The sequence below is a fragment of the Entelurus aequoreus genome, linkage group LG26 (genome assembly GCF_033978785.1).
Source record: "Entelurus aequoreus isolate RoL-2023_Sb linkage group LG26, RoL_Eaeq_v1.1, whole genome shotgun sequence".
Classification (NCBI taxonomy): domain Eukaryota; kingdom Metazoa; phylum Chordata; class Actinopteri; order Syngnathiformes; family Syngnathidae; genus Entelurus; species Entelurus aequoreus.
The window spans coordinates 11,116,956-11,138,331 of record NC_084756.1 but is presented as its reverse complement, the minus strand read 5'-3'; the positions used below and the strand labels follow the sequence as shown (position 1 = coordinate 11,138,331).

The 21,376-nt window shown below is 39.3% G+C and overlaps 1 protein-coding gene across 1 annotated transcript; it reads right to left on the bottom strand.

Moving 5' to 3' along the window:
- Positions 1-1,269: 1,269 nt before the first annotated feature.
- On the bottom strand, positions 1,270-19,993 carry LOC133643517 (WD repeat-containing protein 82). The gene is made up of 9 exons (XM_062038144.1): positions 19,582-19,993; positions 13,603-13,700; positions 11,500-11,566; positions 11,327-11,426; positions 11,132-11,248; positions 10,903-11,058; positions 9,922-9,991; positions 2,871-3,013; positions 1,270-1,464 (listed from the first exon to the last, which is right to left on the bottom strand). The coding sequence occupies exons 1-9, from the start codon at positions 19,740-19,742 to the stop codon at positions 1,435-1,437; spliced, it is 942 nt and encodes a 313-aa protein (XP_061894128.1). The 5' UTR covers positions 19,743-19,993; the 3' UTR covers positions 1,270-1,434.
- Between the last annotated feature and the right edge of the window lie 1,383 nt (positions 19,994-21,376).

The following is a 21,376-nucleotide window of genomic DNA, read 5'->3' as shown; positions in this document are numbered from 1 at the left end:
CATCATGTTTTCTACTGAAACTACATAATACTAAATGTTTCCTACTGAAACTACATCATAATAATGTTTCCTACTGAAGCTACATCATGTTTTCTACTGAAACTACATCATACTAAATATTTCCTACTGAAACTACATCATGTTTTCTACTGAAACTACATAATACTATGTTTCCTACTGAAACTACATCATAATAATAATACATGTTTCCTATTGAAACTACATCATAATGTTTTCTACTGAAACTACATCATAACAATAATGTCTCCTACTGAAACTACATCATGTTTTCTACTGAAACTACATAATACTAAATAATTCCTACTGAAACTACATAATGATTCCTACTGAAACTACATAATACATGTTTTCTACTGAGACTACATCATAATAATGTTTCCTACTGAAACGACATCATAATAATACATGTTTTCTACTGAAACTACATCATAATAATGTTTCCTACTGAAACTGCATCATAATAATAGTTTTCTACTAAAACTACATCGTATTAATGTTTTCTACTGAAACTACATCATAATTATTTTGGCAACTCAGCCGCCAGTTTTTTACCATAATAAAACGTGGTACCATAAAATCATCAACCGTGGATTTAAAAAAACCCAAACATTGGTCGTGTTTGCCGTAAAAAACTCCCTAAATTTTAAAGTAAAATCTATTAGTCATTTTTATAGTGTACAATTTGATGGATAACTTGCTTCGAAACCATAAGTTAAGCAGATATTTAAATATTTATTTGGATTTTGACCAACAAAGTTAGATAATATATTTGTTGCAATTTTGGACACTATTTTTTTTCCACTGTTAAACTAAAAAAAAAAACCCTAATATCATTAGTAAGGTATTTTATTGACACACTTTTCCAGGCTTTTGCGGGCCACATAAAATAAGGTGGAGGGCCAGATCTGGCCTTAAGTTTGACACCTGTGCACTAGACACACCTATGAGCTTGTTTATAGATGTACAGTAAAACTCCTCATAGGAAGTTGCCATTTGTTATAAGTTTGTGACATGATGCAATGCACATTAAACATATCAAATATAAATGTGACAGATTGTAGCCAAAGGCTGATTTGCATCTGCATTTCACTGCAAAGAAACAAGCCCAGGGCTCCCACTCATCCAGCGTTATAGTGAGTTGTATTTTTCACAAGTGGGAAGCCGGTCCCTGAAATTAATGCCTACATTAAACCGCTCCGTGGTGCAAAAAAGGTTGGGGACCACTGATCTAAATGACAGAAGCGTATATAGTTTCCAGGGAACGTTTTTAATTTTGAATACAAATATATGTATATAAAAAAACAAATAGACACAATTCTAATTCTGCACATAAGATATTTACATTTTTGAATTTTAACCTCACTAACACATGAATGTGGCGTTCACTGCAGTACTACTCCTTGTTGGTGGACTTTAGTCATCTATGGTAGGAAGCCAGAACGCCTAAGAGAGAAAAACAATTCAGGACAAAACAGTTATAATATGTAATAATTTAATGTCAAGTCATCATTAAATAGACTTGATATGTAAAAAGTCAATAATAAATCATCTTCTTTTCCAATACCTCTATAACTGATAACGGTAGTTCAGCCGGTATATGCTCATTTCAAAATTAGATTTACAGTCCCGAAATATTGTTTTTGTTTTCATTTCGATGTCCCGCCCTCCACTGTTTGACCAATTAGAAAGTCTGTGAGTGTGTCACATCCAGGTTGCCAGATACGCACCGCCATCTTGGGTCTAGCTACTGCCACTGGTAAAGTTACTAAACATGTCAGACCTTAGTCAATGTAAAAGTTACCATTCTCAACTTATTCATGACAAAGCCAGGAACAAAACCAGGATTTGTATCGGGGATGCCTTCGAAAGATGGAGAGGATTTTTTTTCATCTGACGCCAAACTTGCTAACTTACTCCTTGATACGTAAGGAAGGCATTTACGTTTTCTTATGACTTGTAATATATTGGAAATGGACATTTGGTATGTAAACTATATTGTCCAGTACAGTCTATGACCTTGCCTAACAAAGTTAGTATGTTCCTGCAACCAATGCTTAGGAGCAAAGCACCATCACACTAATCTAATGCTTTAGCATGCTAGCCCGGCTAAAGACACATGGACCTACAAGCTAACTGGGGAAATATATGCTAGTTAGCCTGTATGTCCATGTGTCATCCAACTGACATGATAAAATAATTCATCATTGGTGTAGCCTTTCGGCATACCTTGGTAAAATGTCCCCTCTTTAGTTTTGGGCGTACATTAGGCTGCTAAGCATGCATTACTTATTTTCACCAGTATAACCATTGCTAGCGTTGGTTGTAGTTTGTTTTTGGCTTTGTTTTCTGATAGTACTGACAATAACCATATGATTGCCAATTGTTGTGATATTGTACGCAGGCATGATGTAATTCTTCCTGAATATAGCCTCATTTCTGTGTCAAATGTGTTGGTTAGAGATGTGTTATTGACAAAACCCTTGTCTATTCAGCTATTATCGTGCCAGCACCTCAACCTCCAATAAGAGGCAGTGGAAGTTTAAAGTTCCTTGGCGTAGCCCAGTCGATCGAGCTGGATTCGGCTGCGTATCTGGCGACCTCGGTCAGGGAGAGGGGGAAGGGAATACAGAATTTTGACCGTGATTGCAGTACCATTTCTGGCCACATTACATATGGCTCCTTTAAGCATTTCTAAAACTGAATATCACATTGACCCTGGTCTGCTGATACGAGAACTTGAGTTAACTTCATGGCATGACTGTCTTTAGGACAAACTGTGTAGCATAATAAGTGGCACGCAAATGCGATCATATACTGAATGGAAAGAGATAGTGACACAATCAACTCACCATGTTGGAACAGGCGCTTGCAAACGTCATGAATTTGGGGTTGAACTGAAGACAGGTGATGGGCCCTGTGTGCTTGCCGTCTAAGACGGCGACCTTCATGCCACTCTCGGCGTTCCACACATGGATCTTTCCGTCCTCAGAGCCTACAATGAGCGACACAACTTTGAAATTATACTGGCGGTGTATAAACCTTTGCAAAATATCAGCGTTATGATTTCAAAAGAAAATGGAGTGACTTTTAGAAAGGCACAGCTAGAACCCAGACCCAAACTCTTGTCTACAATGAGGAAAATAAATATCTAATCTTCCTACCAATCAACAACCATTCTGACTGACCCCCACAGATTGGTTATGTGCCCATGAAGCACACAAATTAGTACTGATGTCCTTTTAGGAAAGTACAGGGTTCGCTAGTCTAAAGCGGGAGTTACGTTCCATTACTCTATTGTGCAAATTAGTACTCGTTTCACATAAAGAGCCATTGAAAATATTCCATAGTTCAGCCAATGTGTCGCAGCTTTGTTAGATAGCTGTGCATAATAGCGTGTTACTATTCTAGAACCCTCTGGCGAGTTAGTTGTAGCTCGGGAGCGACAGGTTGGAGACAACCAATAAATGTGAACGTTCAAACCAAAAAAGTTATTTTCAAGTCACTTCCTGTGAGGAAGAAAGGATTGGTTGATTCACAGGTTTTGGACTATTCTGGCACTTTTCCGGACCTAAGAACCTGACCAAAACCTCAGATATGTTTGCTGACATAACTGGCTTGAAAAGTATTTGAAAAAAGAAACAAACTCCTCAAAAAGACAACTGAAAACTGCAAAAGATCCCTGGCAAGACAAGCTAAGCACCGCTAACTTCCAAGCTTCAAAGCCTTTTAACCGCACCAACATGGGCATAAAAACAGTTTTTGCTGCAACAAATGCAGGAGGAGGAGTACGTGGAAGAGAGTCTGGAGTCAGGTCGTAGGAGTGCACCAAAAAAATAAATTAACATACAAATAGCGATTCTTATTCACCCAATTCTGAATCGATTCATATTTTTCAAAAATCCATTTAAGATGAGAATCAATTTTCAAAAAGACGTTTTTAGGCCATTTCCATGCAACCAGAAGGATCTTTTCAAACCTGTAACCTGTTTTGAAAAAGATTCATTCTAATTATTACACCAAATAATACATTGCATGAACCGTGTTGAATCCAGAATCGATTCTGAACACTTTGTGATGATAATGCAATGTTTTGTCCACAAATGAAGGACTGAAAGGAAAAGTGACGAGAAGAGAAATGCAAAGTTTTACAGAAGCAAAATGAGGATCAGGGATCACACTATATTTCTAATGATGGGTCAGATCTAGGAATGGGTACCTTTCATGTTTGTATTGATACAGTACTAATTCCTGGTACCTGGGAATTGACACCTGGGGCCGTACTTATCAAGCTTCTTAGAATTACTCCTAAGAAGTCTGCTAAGAGTTGACTTAAGAGTAAATAAATTCTTCGCTGAAAGCTGCACTTAAAAGTTAGTTATCAAGCGTCTTACTCACACTTTCAGCGAAGTGTAGGACTGAATCTTAAGTGTCACACTCAGAGCTGAATTACGACATTACTATGTGCCGTAAACGGAATTTTAGGTGACGTCATTTCTGTTTCCATAGAAATGACCAATCACGGAAGGGAATCCCTTGTCTAAGAATAAATAAATATCTTAGAAATATTGAAGTGGACAATGGGAGTGTATATTTTGACAATAAACTACAAAATAATACAAAACAAACAAACAATATTGGCAATGAATCAAAAATAAATGTTTCCTTTTTGTTGCACCTTTCCTGCTTCCTGCTCCCAGACCGTAACAAAGAGGCAGGGGAGACACTTTTCCAGGATGTATGCTCGGGGCAACACCCTTCACTTTACCCGGCAGTGGGTCTCCACAGCGGACGACTTTAGAGTGAATGATGAGTCTGGCGATTAGTTGCAAATCTTGCTTTATTGATTGCTTGCACACAGCCAATCCAACACAAAACAAACTAGTCCCCGCTCGCACTCACAATACCGCTCCCTCTCTTCTCTCGCCCACACACTCACTGACGTCACTCACCTCACATGCTGTAACCTAGCGTATGTGTGTGCCACACACATACGCTACTCTCATAACATTTTCTTTCCAATTCATTAATTAGGCAACTAATTTGAAACTGGTGTGGGTGGCTCTATATATACTAGCCCACTGCAGCCACATGCAGAAATCAACAAGGAATGGAAAATTATTAAATCTGTGACAAAAATAATACCTGCTCTGTCTAAACGATACCGTTTGATCAGCTGCTCGTCATCAAACAAAGATGAACGTTCGCGCACGTCTCTCGCCTCAGTGCCATTCCCTGCTGGCAACTCCTAACCACTTAAGACACCTCTGAAGGTCTCTTAAATATATTGGAGAGTAGGAGTGATTCTTAGACTTAAGAACGTTGATAAAAAGCTTTTATTCTTAAGTTTGAGAGTAGGAGTAAATTTCGCAAATTTTCAGGACTTAAGTGTAAAATGGCACTCTAAGAAGCTTGATAAGTACGGCCCCTGGTCTCACCGGTACCAATTTCCGGTACGTTTGTGTTTTCAAATATGTTAAAACACTTAACACTGAGCTGTCCAGTTGTTATCTTGTGTTCTTACACTTTTGTGTCTCATTAGCAAGTACTGTCCCATATTGTGTAATAGACTGTACATGCAGTTGCCATTTCAAGATGTTAGATGGCAGCAAAGACTACGGTGGGTTGCCTTAACCAAGAAGTATCAATCAATCAATCAATCAATGTTTATTTATATAGCCCTAAATCACAAGTGTCTCAAAGGGCTGCACAAGCCACAACAACATCCTCAGTTCAGGGGCCGTATTTATCAAGCTTCTTAGAATTATTCCTAAGAAGTCTGCTAAGAGTTGACTTAAGAGTAAATAAATTCTTCGCTGAAAGCTGCACTTAAAAGTTAGTTATCAAGCGTCTTACTCACACTTTCAGCGAAGTGTAGGACTGAATCTTAAGTGTCACACTCAGAGCTGAATTACGACATTACTATGTGCCGTAAACAGAATTTTAGGTGACGTCATTTCTGTGTCCATAGAAATGACCAATCACGGAAGGGAATCCCTTGTCTAAGAATAAATAAATATCTTAGAAATATTTAAGTGGACAATGGGAGTGTATATTTTGACAATAAACTACAAAATAATACAAAACAAACTAGTCCACGCCCGCACTCACGCTACCGCTCCCTCTCTTCTCTCGCCCACACACTCACTGACTTTACTCACCTCACACATACGCTACTCTCATAACATTTTCTTTCCAATTCATTAATTAGGCAACTCGTTTGAAACGGGTGTGGGTGGCTCTATATATACTAGCCCACTGCAGCCACATGCAGAAATCAACAAGGAATCGAAAATGATTAAATCTGTGACAAAAATAATACCCGCTCTGTCTAAACGATACCGTTTGATCAGCTGCTCGTCATCAAACAAAGCCAGGACATCCTTCCGCTCCCTGAACGTTCGCACACGTCTCTCTCTTCTTTCCAATTCATTAATTAGGCAACTCATTTGAAACGGGTGTGGGTGGCTCTATATATACTAGCCCACTGCAGCCACATGCAGAAATCAACAAGGAATTGAAAATGATTAAATCTGTGACAAAAATAATACCCGCTCGGTCTAAACGATACCGTTTGATCAGCTGCTCGTCATCAAACAAAGCCAGGAAATCTTTCAGCTCCCTGAACGTTCGCACACGTCTCTCGCCTCAGTGCCATCCCCTGCTGGCAACTCCTAACCACTTAAGACACCTCTGAAGGTCTCTTAAATATCGTGGAGAGTAGGAGTGATTCTTAGACTTAAGAAAGTTGATAAATAGCTTTTATTCTTAAGTTTGAGAGTAGGACTAAATTTCGCAAATTCTCAGGACTTAAGTGTAAAATGGCACTCTAAGACGCTTGATAAATACAGCCCCAGATCCCACATCAGGGCAAGGAAAAACTCAACCCAGTGGGATGACAATGAGAAACCTTGGAGAGGACCGCAGATGTGGGTGACCCCCCCTCTAGGGCGACCGGTGCAATGGACATCGAGTGGATCTAGCATAATATTGTGTAAGTCCAGTCCATAGTGCCTCTAACATAATAGTGAGAGTCCAGTCCATAGTGAGGCCAGCAGGGGACCATCCCGTCATAGTAGTCTTTGCCATTAAGTTGGCCAGTCTTTTATTTTGTTGAGCCATGCTTAAATCTCAAATATTGCACGTATCACACATTATTGTAACATGTATTTTAGTTGTAGTCTTGATTACCAAATTTAGAAGTGTCGTAATTGTCATGTTAAATCGCTACTTTTAATCGGTAGAATGTCTACGACTCTACGGCAAACCCGACATGAATTAGCATTGAGCTAGCGCATTTTTGAAAAGTGGAGCCCTGCTGTACTCTTGCTTTGTTGGCATGGACAATTAAAACATTACCCAGACGCAGTCCGGCTGATTCCACTCCGCAAGTTCAGAGTCTGCAACCGGATGTGATGTCATGTGCAACGAAGGTATCAAAATATAGCACCGTTTGATTTGACATGAAACGGTACCTGGTAGTACCAACTAGAGGTGGGAAAATGATTGATTCTCTTAAGCATCACGATTACAATGTGGGCGATTCATGAATCTTTGGACAAACGTCCAAACATCGATTAATTACGGATGTTAAATACAGTAATACAAACGGTTCTAAAATGTGGCATTAATGCTAATGATCTGCCTTAAACTAATGATCGGCCCTAAGCTATCTTAAATGTGAAGTAGTGAAATAAGAAATTAATAAATGCTACACTTGTACACTTCAACAGAATGCACACATTATCAGTAATTAAATGTAATACATTTAGAATAGATAACCTATTCTTTGTTAACAATACAATAATAATATACTATACAATAATTATAGATGTATATTATTCAATTTATAATCGAATCGAAGCCCCTGAATCGTAATCGAATCATGAGGTGCCCAAAGATTCCCACCTCTAGTACAGACAGATTTCAGTCAGTACCTAAAAAAGTAGTGTTTAGAGCCCGTCCGACTACTAGAAGGCCACGGGGAAGACCCAGGACACGGTGGAGAGACTATGCCTCCCAGCTGGCCTCAGGTACCCCTGGGAGGAGCTGAACAAAGTAGCTGGGAAGAGGGAGGTCTGGGCTTCTCTGCTTAAGCTGACGCCCCTGCGACCCAATTTCAGATAAGTGGAAGAAGATGGGTGGATTGATGGATGGACCAATATTAAAACAATACAGTAACTTGACTATAAACTCTGAGTATGTGCTTCTACTGCTATCTAGTGTCTACTTTTAAGTCTGTGCAGTATAAAATGTGTTAAATGTCAATACAATATTTGTTTTCCAATTTTTGTTAAAATACTGTGCTTTTTGAGGTTAAGAGTACAGGGAAAATTTTAAAAATGTATAAATTCATTAAGTCACAAGTTGAATCAATGTTGTTGAAAAAATAAGCCTCAAAACAATTCAACTTTTGCCACAACAATCACAAAAAAGCCTGCAAAATCCTAGAGGGACAGATTAAACCTTCAGAATTGAAGGCTAATGATTTTAGGTCAAAATAAGTGATTTGTAAACTATTTTGTTTGGTAAGACTGGCATTTTTGAATGAGAAGAATAAGCTATTTGTTTTGTATTTAACTTGCTATTATCGAAATCTGAAAAAATAGCAGAGGTTTTTTGTTAAATGAAGTGATATTTCTAAGAGGGATTTCCGCATTATGCTTTGTAATAACAGCAGCTTTTTTCTGTGGAAAGTCTGTTGGATTATTTGGTGTAATATTTATTCCTTTTATGGATGCTGTCAACTCACTTTGTTGAAAAGAAACCCTGTATGAGGAAAAAGTTGCACCAATAATGGAGTAAATCAGAATAATTGTTTTAATCATCTAATATTCGAATTGTAGCACCCTGAATTGTAATCAAATTGAATGTTGAGGTGCCTAAGATGGCACACACCCAGTTTTTAAGAGCAATATATCAGTAAAAAGTATAGTCATATCGAGACATCATTGTGATTGTGAGCCATGTATTATGAATTGTATCATGAAGTACCCCAAAAATCCCAGTCCTAATTAGGTGCTTTAAAATATTACTTTCTGGGTCACATTTTATTTTGTTTTTGTCAATACAGCATTTACATTTGTTTTACCAATTTAATTAAAGGTGAAGACTTTTGGTTTTACATTATTATCTATAGCTGTGTCCAGAGTGCGGCCCGGGAGCCATTTGTGGCCCACAGCTAATTTTTATAGCTTGCATTTTTTTTTTGCTTCCAGCAAGGGCATTAACGAGGCAAATTCTAAAAATACTAAAAAAAAAAAGGAAATAACATAAAAATGGGGAATAAAAGAGCAAACAGGTGAAATGTAACCAGAAAAAGTTGCATTGTTGACTAACAACACAAAGCTGCAATACAGGCTGTTTTTTTAATTTAAAATAATGAATCAAAATGAATGTTGTTATGAATTGTTAATCTATTGAAAACTCCAATTACTTTACATTAAATAATGCACTTTAAAATATTTTTTGGGGAAGTAAAACTTATTTTAACACTTTAATCGGTGGGGCTTTTTGGATCCTTAAGAATTTTAGTGGGATTTGTTTCTAAAAAAGATGATAAAATTAATCAAAATAATTTGTTACGCATAATTGGCCTATTAAAGGCTCCAATTACATCACATTAAATATTTGTCTTTGGATTTTTTTTTAAGACTGAAACTCTTCCGGGTCCCGGGATCAAACTTGAGGGAAGCCCTAAAGGTTAAATAATAATCAATAATAAATATGTTGCATTGGTTTTGAAAATGAATAATATCAAAAATGCCCCCACATGCTTTCATTTCTTATTTTGCGGCCCTCAGCGGAAAAAGTTTGGACAGCCCTGATCTATACCAATTGCATATTTTCGATAGGATTAGTCTCATTTTCAAAATAAAGAGCAATAGAAAGAGAGCCACTTACCAATAACAACAAACTGCGAATCAGGTGTGAATGACGCCTCCAGCGTTACACCTTTGTTATTGTTGTATCCCTGCAGGTACAAGAAAACAACCTGATGAACATGCGGATATTCTAGCCAATAATCCAGAACACACTGAATAACAAACTAATGAGAGTAGAAGAACACGCCTGCTATTTTTAAAGGGAAATTATTTTCAAGTTGCGGCTTAAACCAAATACTTTATTTTGTTCTTTTGTGTTGCTGTTACTGGGAATTTGAACATAGCAAAAAAATAGTTTTAAAGAAGATTTAAGATTATACTTTACTATTCTTATATTATTTTCAAGGTTTTTTAATATTTTTATGTGCATCTATCTATGCATGAAACTTTAACATTTCCAAAAATGTACTCATGTTAAGTATTTGTTTCAATAAAACATCCTGACATGCATATTTGGGTTTGACTTTGTCTAAATTCACTTCCTGGAAAAAAATATCACGATACCCATCATTAATCAGTATTCAGCCAAAATGTATCGGGTGATGAGTTTTGGTCCATATCACCCAACCCTACTGGAACGCATTTTGTATTGATATCAATTACGCGTCAATCGCGATACCGTGTATATTGATGTTGTTTTATCGCCTAACCTACCTTTTTTATGGGTTTATGCCCAAACCTTATGATTTGACGCTGAGAATCCAACATTGTAACAACATTTGAAAGTGCGAAAATACCAAATTCAGCAGATGTCCCCTTCAAAGGTTTATGCAAGTTCACTTTACCAAAGCAAAATCCTGATGTCTTACCGCGTTGGGAGAAATAAATATCCCACAAGCAAACACTTTGTGGTAAATACAGTATTTAAAAATTGTGTGGCAACATATCATTCCCGTTTACCGTCCACCTGCAAATGTTTAATAATTTCACCTGACTTGGCGTCAACTAACAATCTTGTTTTGCACAAACTGATCATTTTTGCGCCGTATCTTCTCCTTACCCCAAAGGAATGTAGCACCGCTCCCTTAAAGGCATCCAAAATCCGAAGAGCACCGCCGTTTGTGGAAAGAAGGATGAGCTTTCCGTCGTTACTGAACTTGAGTCCCGTCCACTCACATGTCCTGTCGTACTGAAGCTTGAATGTGGCAAAGGGACCCTGTGGATAAAAAGAAAGTTAAAATTCCCCCCAATACTTGACATTGCAACATCATTATTGTTTCCACAGTCACCTTATCAAATGAGCGCAGATCATAAAGTTTAACCATTTCTGAATTAATGCCAGCGGAGAAAATGAGACCCTCTGGATCAAAAGAGCACACTGGCTTCCCCTGGAGGTGCATGAGGCCCTGCACACAAGTAAGAGAAGGTTACTTGCGCAGTACTTTATTTCATGACCAGTTTATGGACAAGTGAGTGAGTGTTACCTGACAGTTAGGAGAGCGCAGATCCCACAGTCGTATGGTTTTATCCAAGGAACCGGAAATAAATGTGTCATCCACAGGAGACATGGAGAGGGAGGTTACTCTGGACAGAACAAAACATAACAGTGGACATAAGAACAAATGGATCAATGCAACGCAATGGTTCCACTCCTTACCTTTTACTGTGCCCAGGGAAGTAGCGGATGTATTTATTGTCATGAAGGGACAGGTATCTGATTGTATCTTCAAAAGAAACAGCAAAATAAGTATATATGAGATCAACGTATACAGTACATAAACGATGAATGACAAGCAAAGAAGCAGCCAGTCACTTGTTCAGTTGAGATGAGAGCACTCAGCCATGGGCAAGGCAGTTACTTGTACAGTTAGCTCCTGTATGGGGCATAATCACAAACCCGAAAACTGTACAAACAACTACCTCAGACCAGAGTGAGCAAAAACATATGCATCCAGTCAAAGCATCCTGAAAACATAAAAAAACACTACACTAAATAGATATGGGCATCATGCATGACAGTACAAAGGAAAAGTGTGACATATATCGAACATATTTCTTCAAAAATGTGACAAAAAAATCACCCTATTTCTTCAAATTGTAACAGAACCAATCGTTTTGCGCAGTGCAAGCATTCAAGTTCTGTGCTGATGTGTATTTTGATTGCTGTATGTCTGATTAGATAACTTATGTTTTCCAACCCAGTAGCTATGACGTGTCTAAAATACAAAAGTTCCTTTTTTGAACCATCTTTTGTCCGCAACTTGTACTGAAACTTGGCTATAATAGTAACGGTATTTGCTGGGCTTCAACCAAATGGCGGACAAGCATTCGATATGGCTACTATTTGATGTCCGTATATTAAAAAGGTTTAGATGCGAAAATATACCAAACAAATACTCTTTACAACAGGGATGTCTGAACTGCGGCCGTCACAAGTTTAGAAAGATTAGCCAGTCAACTACTAGTAACATCACTATGAGCCCGTTGACGTTCTAGAAACATAAGCGGCAGCTCAGCTCGCTCGCAGTCCTTGAGGTGAAGGCTAATTAGCTTTTAGCGTAACGTTAGCTCATTTTGCGGTGTGTGTGCGTGCGTGTGTGTAACGAAAAGCAAAGCCCTGTCTGTCTGAGAGAAAGACAAGCATTATTGACCTACAGTTAACAACTAAGTTATTTCACTTTACCTTTTTCTGTGTTGATTGAGCTGTGTTGAAGCAGCAAAAAACGACTTTATGTTAAATAAAGAGTTTCCTGAAGCTGTCTCTGATAGTTGATATAATAATGTACCGGTAACTGCATCATAAAGCCTACATGAACTCCGTGGTGTTCAGGGATGAATAGTCTCTCCTATTTCTATTGTACTATTTTTTCAGCTGTAGTTACATTAATCATTAGTAATGTAGCAGCTTAGTTTTGAATGGCAGGGTCCCTGCTATCACATGTTGATACAAATATAACATTTACATAATACAAATCAACTACAGGCTTCCCAAATGCTGTAATAAATTAAGCATGATGAGTTGAAAATATGACAGCATGTGGCCCCACTTTTAACTATTTTTTTCAAACGCTTATTGCAAAGGCTTACTTACAGTAAGTCATTATTTTGACTTAGTAAATTACTAAGTCACAATATTGTCTTACTAAGTCATAATAATGACATACTTAGTATCTCAGGTATCTAGGACTGTTTTGTTTTTACTTTACGGAAAAAATATCGAGATATATATCGTATATCGCCATTCAGCAAATGGAGCGGAAAGCACAACCAAAAATTATAGGCTTCTTCACGCGACGAAGCCGGCCTACTTCACCGCAGTCTGTAGTCTATTGCCCCCCAGGCTGTGGTGGCAGCGACGAGGTGGAGACGTGATGGCAACAGGCCGAGTTACACTGATCCTTACACTCACCCACCCCCTTCCCCGGTCTGTCCGCCGGAGAGACACCACTTCTGGGGGAAACACTGGACATGCTGCTATTTTCACTCAACATTAATAAAAAAAGACACCAAAATGGGCTTTGCGACACTCCAGCCAGCGCTAATGGCAGTCAGCAGTTTTGGATATGATCGCTGTCAAACCTCCACCTGATGGGAAAGCTTTGACAAACAAGACTTTTTGCGCTGTCATAAGAAAGGTGCAATATTGTCTTATGTTTTTAGTCCTTATTTAACAACAGATCATGAATTTAACTTACGTGTGACCGACACAAAAATGCCAACATCTTTTACATTCAAGTCTGTACAAAAGATGTCAACATACCATCGATTTTGTTGGAACTGTAGACCACTGTGTTGGCCGCATGTGTGTACCTGATCAAATCCACTCCATACTTTTTACTGTATAGGGTCCTCTTGGGTCTGGTGGGATTTGAAAGAGAAAGGCATTATTCAAAGTACAAACAACTGCTTATTTGTATTAGGTATGTGTGTATTTGCCACTGGCTGGCTCTCCTCAGTGGTCAGGCATTTCAGGCTTGATCGCGCCATCGGGAGTAGCGACCGGACCGCCGTTTTCAGAGTTCAACTGCGTTCGCTTTGTTTTCATCACCACTATTCATCACATAGAACACATATTGTAGCAAAAGTAAAAACGTTTTTATCTATTAACCTTTTTGAACAAGTCGTGCATGCTTTTATTTCAAGTGGCCTGGAATACTGCAATGCAGTTAGTCCCGGTTGCAGTTAGTCTAGAACGCGGCAGCACGACTTTTAACAGGGGCCAGGAAACGCCAGCATATAACCCCAATTCTTGAGATTCCATTTTAGAATATCCATCCATCCATCCATCTTCTTCCGCTTATCCGAGGTCGGGTCGCGGGGGCAGCAGCTTAAGCAGGGAAGCCCAGACTTCCCTCTCCCCAGCCACTTCGTCCAGCTCCTCCCGGGGGATCCCGAGGCGTTCCCAGGCCAGCCGGGAGACATAGTCTTCCCAAAGTGTCCTGGGTCTTCCCCGTGGCCTCCTACCGGTCGGACGTGCCCTAAACACCTCCCTAGGGAGGCGTTCGGGTGGCATCCTGACCAGATGCCCGAACCACCTCATCTGGCTCCTCTCGATGTGGAGGAGCAGCGGCTTTACTTTGAGCTCCCCCCGGATGGCAGAGCTTCTCACCCTATCTCTAAGGGAGAGCCCCGCCACCTGGCGGAGGAAACTCATTTCGGCCGCTTGTACCCGTGATCTTGTCCTTTCGGTCATTACCCAAAGCTCATGACCATTTTAGAATAGATTTTTAAATTTTGCTGTTTGCTTTTAAAGCTTTGCATGGACTGGCACCTCATTATATCTCGGACCTTGTCCAAATTTACACTGCTGCGCACGCTCTGAGGTCCGAGAGCCAGCTCCAGCTCGTGGTGCCCAAGACCAGACTTAAAACCAGGGGAGACAGGGCCTTCTCTGTGGTCAGCCCTAAGCTCTGGAACACTCTGCCCCTCCATGTTCCAACTGCTCCCACAGTGGAGTGTTTTAAGTCTTGTCTTAAGACCCACTTTTATTCTTTGGCTTTTAACACTACGTGAGTTGTGTGGTCCTCTGTGTGTTTCATTTTTTATTTCCATTTATTGTTTTATTAGATTTTACCCTTTAAAATCGTTTTTAATCATATTTATTTTTATATTGGTTTTATATTTATTTATTTGTGTTTTTAATTCAGTCATTGGTGGAGCTAAGGATAATATTTGAATCTTGTTTTTAATATTTATGTGCAGCACTTTGGAAACATTTTTGTTGTTTAAATGTGCTATATAAATAAAGTGGATTGGATTGGATATTGTAGTTCAACCTAAATATCAACATTTTCTGATTGGACACAGGGTTTCCCTTACATTGCCAAAATACTGTGGCGGTGGGGAATGTGGTCACCATGATGTCATCGTATAATTCTCATCATTTGCTATGATGATTTTCTTAAATACTAAAAAAAATGTAAACATACATTTAAAACAAATGATAAATTATTAATTAGAATTAACAAATATTTTATCATTTTACTCTATTTTTAGTTATTGCTGCTTTTTGTACAATGTAATTTGTTGAGAATTTTTCAGATGACATTGTGACTTTTTATTTATTTATTAAAAACGAGCAGCAACAAATCTAGCATCTTTTTCTGGTGTAACTATAGACTGTACTCTTATTTAGAGACTCTACTTTGGTCCCTCGATGTCCCAGACGAAAAGCTAGCTGCAGCGAGCATGACGCCGCACTTGCTTCACGCTTCTGCCAAAGTTGGACTTTCTCTTCTTAAAAGCCGCCACTGTTCTCTTAATATTTGCACATTTTGTAGTAGAGGTGGGGGGGGGGGGGGGGGGGGGGGGGAATCGATTTTTAGATGCATCGCAATTCGGACATGGACAATTATAAAATCAATTAGTAAACGTCAATAACCGATGATTTATTTATTGTAAATAAAGTAATGCAGACAGTTCTAAAATGTGGCTGACTGCAGCGAGCCACCTCACAGAGAAATTTGACCAGTTTTTTTATGTTTCAGTTTTGCACGCATTTCCATTATTTTAATAAATGTGATGAGAATTTATTTAACTGTTATTACAAATGCACTGTTTTTGTAAGATGCAAGTGATAAACGCAAATTCAGTGAAACAAAAATAAATGTAATACTCCATCAATATACATAAATTAAAGATGCGCCAATAATTGCTTTTTAATTGAATCGTAATCAAATCGTGAGGTGCCCAAAGATTCCCGCCTCAATTTTGTAGATCACTGCCCATGAGTATATCTCGGATATATTACAGCAGGTCCACATCGCAGATATGCTGCCTAGTGAGTCCGACCACCGTAGTGTCGTCCGGACTCATTTTAAAAGGGGGACGAGGCAGCCTACAGAGAGGAGGTCCGGAAGTTGGCAGACTGCTGCTCAGAGAACAACCTTGCTCTGAACACCAAGAAAACCAAGGAGATTGTCGTCGACTTCAGGAAACACAGCACTGACCTAGCCCCCCTCTACATCAAGGGTGAGTGTGTGGAGAGGGTCCACACCTTCCGGTCTCTTGGCGTCCTTATCTCTGACAACGTCTCCTGGTCAGATAACACTAAAAAGGCTCAGCAGCGGCTGCACTTCCTGAGATTCCTCAAGAAGTACAACCTGGACTCCAACCTGCTGCTGACCTTCTACCGCTCATCCATTGAGAGCCTGCTGACATACTGCATCACAGCATGGTACGGCAGTTGCACCGTTGCAGACGAGGAGAGGCTTCAGAGAGTGGTAAATGCAGTACAGCGGATCATCGGCTGCCCTCTCCCCTACCTGACAGACATTTACACCTCCTGCTAACTCAGCAGAGCTACCAACAGTATCAAGGACAGCTCCCACCCTGGCTTTAATCTGTTTGACTTGTTGCCCTCAGGAAGGCGCTACAGGGTCATCAGGTCTAAGACAAACAGACTCAAGAACAGTTTTTTCCCTAAAGCCATAACCACGGTGAACTCTCATACGCACTGATTTTATAGTTTAACACCTCTTTTTTTTCCTTCCACCCACAGTCTGAATGCTTCTGTATATATTTATATAGTATAATATTTAAACAACACATTCAGAACATTCGTTCTCAGGACTGGACTGGGCACCTCACCTCTTTTTGCACTATTTATTTTCTTTCCTACCTATGTTTTGCATATTTATAGACTGTCGCACTGATACTGGAGTTGCTTTTAATCTCATTTTACCTGTGTATTGTGACAATAAAAGGCATTCTATTCTATTCTACATTGCAGATAATCCTGTGCTTATCCACTACGTCGTCAAAACATCCTGTTTCGGCAGCGCTGCTTCGATGGTCAGTCTTTTTCCGGCAGCCAAGTTTTTGGTGTGTCACTAGTGAATAGTGCACAAATAATAGGTAGGCAATATATAGCCATTCATACTGTAACGACCTGCAGGTGGTAATGTTTTATGTTCATGTGGTTTTGATTTGTTGTTCATTGTTCCCAGGATCACGAACACACTGTCAGCGCCTGTAAGTGGGTTGGCGGACAATGAGGAAGTGTTATGTGTCTGGGAGTGAAGCACAAAGGCAGACGTGTGCACGGGAGGGAATATGCGTTGGAATTGGGACGGTTGTTAGCATAAAATTTGAAATTAAAGTTAAGAATAGCGTCAAACTTCATGTGACTTCTTCTGGAGGTTACAATACATTATATTGATTGGTTTAAAAAAAAATATATATTTTTTTTTAAGGTGTGGCTGTTCTAATTTTGCTGTGGCGGTACCCCACAAACAGTTACATTCGGGGGAAACCCTAGAACAAGTACTCGCGCCAAAAAGCTCTGACAAAGTTTGGCAGGTTAACATGACAAATCTTCCTTGCAAAAAATCTACATTGAGTAAAATGTTCACTGGAAGTTCTATTATAATATAAATCATACATTTTCTTGTGAGTCAATCAATCTTCTTTTAAATTGATCGATTCGCACACTGATTTTTTGTACCCGCGAGTGCCTGCTTGTTTTGTGACTCATAAGTCCAGTCCAGGCAGCAGTAACTTCAAACGCTAATTTCATGAATTGAATCAACTAAAAATACACAGTGACTGTGAAACCTATTTTCCTGTCTCTTTGTTTGGCAAGCTTTCTAGTAAAATCAACTTTTTTCAAATGGAGTAAATATTAAAAATGTTTAAAAAAAATGGCAAAACATTGAGCCTCATTGACTTTGTGTAAGTTAAACATAAATTACTGCTTTTCCTCCTGTTTAAAAAGTTCATATTTTTCTTGTCACAGGAAAATGGCACTTATATCACTGGAATCGTCTTTACAAGACCTGTCTGATAATACTGGCTTTATCATGTACACAATATTGCCAAAAGTATTTGGCCACCCATCCAAATGATCAGAATCAGGTGTCCTAATCACCACGGGTGTATAAAATCAAGCACTTAAGCATGTAGACTGTTTCTACAAACATTTGTGAAAGAATGGGCCACTCTCTGGAGCTCAGTGATTTCCATTGTGGAACTGTGATAGGATACCACCTGTGCAACAAATGCAGTCGTGAAATTTCCTCGCTCCTAAATATTCAAAAGTCAACTGTCGGCTTTATTATAAGAAAAGTGAAGAGTTTGGGAACAACAGCAACTCAGGCCACGTAAACTGACAGTGAGGGGTCAGCAGATGCTGAAGCGCATAGTGCAAAGAATTTCTGCACAGACAGTTGCTACAGAGCTCCAAACTTCATGTGACCTTCCAATTAGCCCACGTACAGTACGCAGAGAGCTTCATGGAATGGGTTTCCATGGCCGAGCAGCTGCATCTAAGCCATACATCACCAAGTCCAATGCAAAGCGTGGGATGCAGTGGTGTAAAGCACTTCGCCACTAGACTTTAGAGCAGTGGAGATGCCTTCTCTGGAGTGATGAATCACACTTTTCCATCTGGCAATCTGATGGATGAGTCTGGGTTTGGAGGTTGCCAGGAGAACGCTACATTTCGGACTGCATTGTGCCGAATGTGAAATTTGGTGGAGGAGGAATTATGGTGTGGGGCTGCTTTTCAGGAGTTGGGCTTGGCCCCTTAGTTCCAGTGAAAGGAACTTTCAATGCTCCAGGATACCAAAACATTTTGGACAATTCCATGTTCCTAACCTTGTGAGAACAGTTTGGAGCGGGCCCCTTCCTCTTCCAACATGACTTTGCACCAGTGCACAAAGCAAGGTCCATAAAAACATGGATGACAGAGTCTAGTGTGGATGAACTTGACTGGCCTGCACAGAGTCCTGACCTGAACCCAATTGAACACCTTTGGGATGTATTAGAATGGAGGCCTTCTCGACCAACATCAGTGTGTGACCTCACCAATGCGCTTTTGGAAGAATGGTGGAAAATTCCTATAAACACACTCCAGACCCTTGTGGACAGCCTTCCCAAAAGAGTTGAAGCTGTAATAGCTGCAACAAGGCATCATACTGAACCCTATGGGTTAGGAATGGGATGGCACTTCAAGTTCATATGTGAGTCAAGGCAGGTGGCCAAATACTTTTGGCAATATAGTGGATGTGAATAAATTGTTGTTGTTCTCATATTGTACACACATACTTGTTTGTAGTGGTATATCGATGTCCTAATTTTATAAATGCATGCGTCAGAATCGTAAGATATTATGATTAATGTTGTTTATATTGGAATTGCAAGCAGTACTATCATAATCTACAGGCGTGCTACCTAGCATCATCGTTAGCATGTAGCTAACTAAAAGAACATGAGTCATAATATGCTGTTTGCAACTTACTTCCCCTCCTGGCAGTCGTACAAGACTAGAGAATCGTCATCGCTGCTTGATATGATTGATTCGCCATTAGAACTGAAATCGAAGCAGTTTATTTTGTCCGAGTTCTCCCGGAAAACCTTCGCTACTCTGAAGCTCCGTAGCACATTGTCCGTCAGCTTCATGGCGGCCTCTTGTGTCCCCGGGCTGCTTCCAACCCTCTCTGTGCACCTTCAAAATGGGCTGTTACTATACGTAATTGGCTTTTATCTCTACAAACGATACGGGCGATTATTCATGCATAAACACGGTTGAAAGTACAGCATAATGAGAACACGGTAATTTGGCAGCGAATGCAGTCGCAAGGCCCCGCACAACGTTGTTTGTGCGCATGCGCGATTCTCCGTCTTCTTCTTTTCAATTTTACGGCAGCTGGCATCCATCTGTGTTGCATGACTGCCACCGTCAGTTTCATTTTATAATTACATTACAGTCTCTCCTTGAGTCCAGTATTATTCAAAAACTCCCATACTATTTTCCCTTCCATGTTCAGTGTCCGCAAGATTAATCAGCGTCCTATCCACAGTACCCTCAAATTTTGCCAACATAGTCAGTCTTTCTATATTATATTTAGTACATTCCAAAAAACGTGTTTTACTGTTTTAAATACTTAGACTTCCTATTGTATTGTCATTCATAATTTGAACTTCACAGTAAAGATTCGAACGATATTTCGTTGCATTAGCTCGTTGTAGTGCAGGATAAAAGAGCAATAAGGTGCAGACATAAATATATAGATTACTGTACAGCAAGAGTAACCATACTTGCCAACCTGAGACCTCCGATTTCGGGAGGTGGGGCGGGGGCGTGGTTGGGGGCGCGGTTAAGAGGGGAGGAGTATATTTACATGTATATTTAGAATTCACCAAGTCAAGTATTTTATATATATATATATATATATATATATATATATATATATATATATATATATATATATATATATATATATATATATATATATATATATATATATACATCCTGAAAATATGCAAACAAAACTGTGTTTAGTTAATTGATACTTCAAACTTGCATAAATAAATCTTAAGGAATATAACATAACTTGGCTTCTGAGAGCTTCAAAATGTAATGAATAAAATGCTAAAGTTGTTGATAAACAAGCAATTATTTTAATAATTAAATATGGTCATTTTAAATGAATTATTATGATCATTTAAATTTAATTATTTCAAATATGTTTATTTTAATGTATAATTCTATGGCTGGATGCAATAAGGAGTCAGAAAAAATACAAATAAAAATACAATTAATTTTGATGTTTTTAGCAAAACATAGTAAAAATGTATTTAGTTTTTAAAAAAATTAAAAATAAATACATTTATTTTTAGGTAAGATAAACATAATAATACAATTTATCTCTTGTGGCCCTGTTGTCCTCCCGTCTCTGCCCCAAGGATGGCTCCATGAGCTGGGCAAACGCCTGGAGATGCCCTACGTCAACAACACGGTCGGCGGCCCGTACATCGCCGCCCTCTACTTCACCCTCAGCAGCCTGACCAGCGTCTGCTTTGGCAACGTGTGCGCCAACACGGACGCAGAGAAGATCTTCTCCATTTGCACCATGCTCATCGGCGGTATGCCGGACGCCTCGTATGGAATAACGTGATTGGGCAGGCACGCTATTTATATCGTGGGAAAGCGGACGTGAAAAAAGGCTGTCCTCACTCAGGTCCGCATGGAGCTGGAGGGGGCGTGGCCTCCAGCTCCGGCTGAAAATCGGGAGATCTTCGGGACAATTTTT